Source organism: Lagopus leucura, unplaced genomic scaffold (assembly GCF_019238085.1).
Source record: "Lagopus leucura isolate 7727_CA_CO unplaced genomic scaffold, USGS_WTPT01 30280-0_obj-0_obj, whole genome shotgun sequence".
In the NCBI taxonomy this organism is placed as follows: Eukaryota; Metazoa; Chordata; class Aves; order Galliformes; family Phasianidae; genus Lagopus; species Lagopus leucura.
In genome coordinates, this window is record NW_024966317.1 from 1 (window position 1) to 3,479 (window position 3,479).

General features: G+C 54.9%; 1 protein-coding gene across 2 annotated transcripts; it reads right to left on the minus strand.

Moving 5' to 3' along the window:
• Positions 1-802: 802 nt before the first annotated feature.
• Positions 803-3,466, minus strand: LOC122192528 (zinc finger CCCH domain-containing protein 4-like). 2 transcript variants are annotated; one of them, XM_042893079.1, is made up of 4 exons: positions 2,848-3,466; positions 2,277-2,386; positions 1,856-2,184; positions 803-1,261 (listed from the first exon to the last, which is right to left on the minus strand). In XM_042893079.1, exons 1-4 carry the CDS (start codon positions 2,981-2,983, stop codon positions 823-825), a joined length of 1,014 nt encoding a protein of 337 aa, XP_042749013.1. In that variant the 5' UTR covers positions 2,984-3,466; the 3' UTR covers positions 803-822. The 2 variants fall into 2 exon arrangements, with proteins under 2 accessions (XP_042749013.1, XP_042749014.1); XM_042893080.1 differs by lacking the exon at positions 2,848-3,466 and adding an exon at positions 2,468-2,705 and having other exon boundaries at positions 2,277-2,437.
• Between the last annotated feature and the right edge of the window lie 13 nt (positions 3,467-3,479).

Consider the following 3,479-nt stretch of genomic DNA (forward strand, 5'->3'; position numbering starts at 1 on the left):
CGTGGGTGTGGGGAGGGGGGGGTGGGTGGGGGGGGGAAATGGGGAGTTATAGGGTGGACTTGGGGGAAATGAAGGGTTTATTGGGTGTATGTGGGGGGAAAAGGGGTATTTTAGAGGCAGATTTGGGAGAAATAGGGAGTTATAGAAGTGGATTTAGGGGAAATGAAGGGTTGAAGGGTGTTTTTGGAGGCAAATGGGATGTTTTGGAAATGGATTTGGGAGAAATGAGAGGTGACAAAGTGGATTTGGGGATAAAGGGGGCATTACAGAAGTGGACTTGGGGAAATGAGGGGTTATTGGGTGTATTTGGGGGGAAACAGAGCATGTTAGAGGTGGATTTGGGGGAAATGAGAGGTTAAAAGGTGGCTTTGGGGGGAAATGGAGGGTTACAGGGGTGGGCTTGGTGGAAACAGGGGGTCATTGGGTGGATACAGCGGGAATTGAGGTGATATAGAGGTGGATTTGGGGAAAATGAGGGGTTATGAGCTGGATTTGGGGGGAAAATGGGGCGTTTTAGAAGCGGATTTGGGGAAATGGCGGGGTTCCTGCGTGTATTTTGGGAGACCGGGGCATTACAGGGGTGGATTTGGGGGGTATTAAGAGGTTACTGGGTATGTTTAGGTGAAATGGTGTGTTTTAGTGCTGGATTTGGGGGAAAACAGGGCATTAGAGAGGTGGATTTGGGGGAAATGAGGGTGAAGGGGTGTATCTGGGGGGAAACGAGGGGTCGTAGAGATGGATGTGGGGGAGATGAGGGGTTACAGAGGTGGATTTTGGGGTAAGGGGGGTGTTATAGGGATGGATGTGGGGGAAAACGAGGTGTTAGAGAGGCGGATTCGGGACCAAAAAGCCCCAGATTGGGGCACACATACCTGGCCCCCCCATGGCTCCGTGCTCCATCTCCATCCCCTCCGGGGGGGGTCCATAGAATCCATCATAGTATCCCTGGGGGGGGCCGGCGCCGGGGGGCAGGAGGGCACCGTGGGGGGACCCCTCAGGGCTGTAGGGCATCATGGGGGGGCCCGGCCCCATGGGCATGTCGGGATGCATGTCAGGATGCATGTCGGGGTGCATATCAGGATGCATGTCAGGGTGCATGTCAGGATGCATGTCGGGATGCATATCGGGGTGTATGTCGGGATGCATGTCGGGATGCATGTCAGGGTGCATGTCAGGGTGCATATCGGGGTGCATGGGGCCGCCCATGGGGCCTGGGGGTCCCCCAGGACCAGGGAAGCGGGGTGGGGGGGGCCCTGGGTGCCTGCAGGAGGAGAAAATGCGGCTTAGAGAGGAGTACTGACCCCCAAATCCCCAATTTCCACCCCCAAATCTGCAATTCTCAGCCTCACATCCCCATTCTTCAACTGTAAATCCTCATTTTTCAGCCCTAAATCTCCCCCTTTCAGCCCCAAATCTCCCCTTTTCAGCCTCAAATCCCCATTTTCCCACCCCTGGGTGCCTTCAAGAGAAGATGTATGCGTCTGGAATGCATCAACACCCCTAAAATCCTCCTTTTCCCCCCCAAATCCCCCGGGTCCCATCCAAACCTCCATTTTCCCACCCCAAACCCCCATCCTTCCACTTCAGACCCCATTTTTCCACCCCAAATCCCTATTTCCTCCCACTCAAGTCCCCATTTTTTCCAACCAAAACCCCCGTTTCCCCCCTCCAGACCCTCCATCTCCCCCCCCCAAACTCTCACTTTCCTCCCCATCCTCCCATTATTCCTTCCCAGATGCCGATTTCTCCCCTTAGACCCCCACTTTTCCCCCCAGATCCCCATTCCCCCCCCCTAAACCCGAAACTCCCATCTCCCCCTCCGAAACCCCCAAGCAGGGATGGAGGGGGCACCTACCTGACCCCCAGTTTCTCAGCCAGCTGCCCCGTGGGCCGCACCACGATCTCAAAGAGAGACGGGATCTTCTTGTACATCTCCTGCTGCTGGGGGGACAGAGGCTCGTGCATCGGGGGGGGCATCTGCGGCCCCGGAGGGGGCATGGGGGGCACGGGGGGACCTCCAGGCATGGCTCTTCCATTGGGGGAAGGGGGAGCGGGGGGTCTGGGGGGTGGGGGGAGCAGCCCCACGCCGGGGGGAGGTTTGGGCAGCGGGTTGATGCCTTGTTTCTTCAGCTCCTCCACTTCTTTCTCATCCTCGGCGCCCGCTTCCGCATCGTCTTGGAGCATCTGCAAAAGGAAAGAACGAGGGTTTGGGGGGCAAAAAAGGAGGATTGGGGGAAAATGAGGGTGGTGGTTTTTGGAGGGGGGTGGTTGGGTACCTTGTCCAGCAGCTCTCGTGTCTCCTCGGTCAGCGGCGCGTGGGAGAACATGCAGTCATCGCCGTTGATGCAGTTGCCCGTGGTGTGGAAGAGCTTGCAGGGGAAGTCACGTGGGCTCGTTAAGGAGAAGATCATTAGGGAGAGGATAATGAGGAGGGAGCCTCAGTGAGTGGGATTTGGGTGTAGGGAGCCTCAGTGAGTGGGATTTGGGTGTGCAGATCTGGCTAGAATCACTCCCCAAACTCCGTTCCGTTCCACTGGCAGCATACAAACCTCATTTCTCATGTTCAAGTTCAAAACGTGGGGTTGTTGGTGCCTACTGTGCCAAAATCGGGGCAGAAATACCCCAAACTGGGCCAAAATTTGGCTTGAATTCCCCCAAGCCTCCTTTGGATCATTTTTTTGGCCCTCCTCCTCCCTTTTTTTGCCCTCCTTTTGCTTTTTTTTTCCCCTCTTTTGGCCTTTTTTTGCCTCCTTCTGCCTTTTTCGCCCTCCTTCTGGCTGTTCCTTTTGGCTTTCGGGCGCCTCCTTTGCTGTCCTGCCCTCTTTCTGCCCCCATTGCCAAGGATATCATGCATGTAGGGGCAGTTCTCTGCCCTTGCACAGTACCCAGTGATGTAGAACTTGCAGAGTTCTCTCTTTTTGGGCAGCTCAATGTCGTGGCTGAAGTTGCAGTGCTCACCCTGGAGGAGGGAAGGGGGGAACATTGGGAAAAGAGCTCAAAAATTCACCCCCAATAAAGCCCTCAGGCATTGGAAGGTGGGATATGGGGGAAGGGAGGAGGGTAAAGCAGTGGATTTGAGGGAAGTTGGGTGTTCCAGTGCTGGATTGGGGGGAGATTTGGTGTGATAGTGGTGGATTTGGTGAAAATCATCTTGGTGCTGTGGATGTGGGGAAAGTGAAGCATCAGAAAGGTGTATTTGGGAGAAACTGGGTATTTTAGAGGTGGATTTGGGGAGGAAATGAAGGGTTATAGAGAAGGAGTTGGGGGAAACGAGGAGTTAAAGGGTAGACTGAGGGGAAATGGGGCATTTCAGAGGTGGACTTGGGGGAAGTGAGGGGTTATTGGGTGGATTTGGGGTAAGGAAAGGATTGCAGCAGAGAATTTGGGGAAAATCAGGTGTTATAGAGGTGGATTTGGGGGGAAATTGGGTGCTATGGAAGAGGATTTGGGGCAAATGTGCTACAGAGGTGGATCTGGGG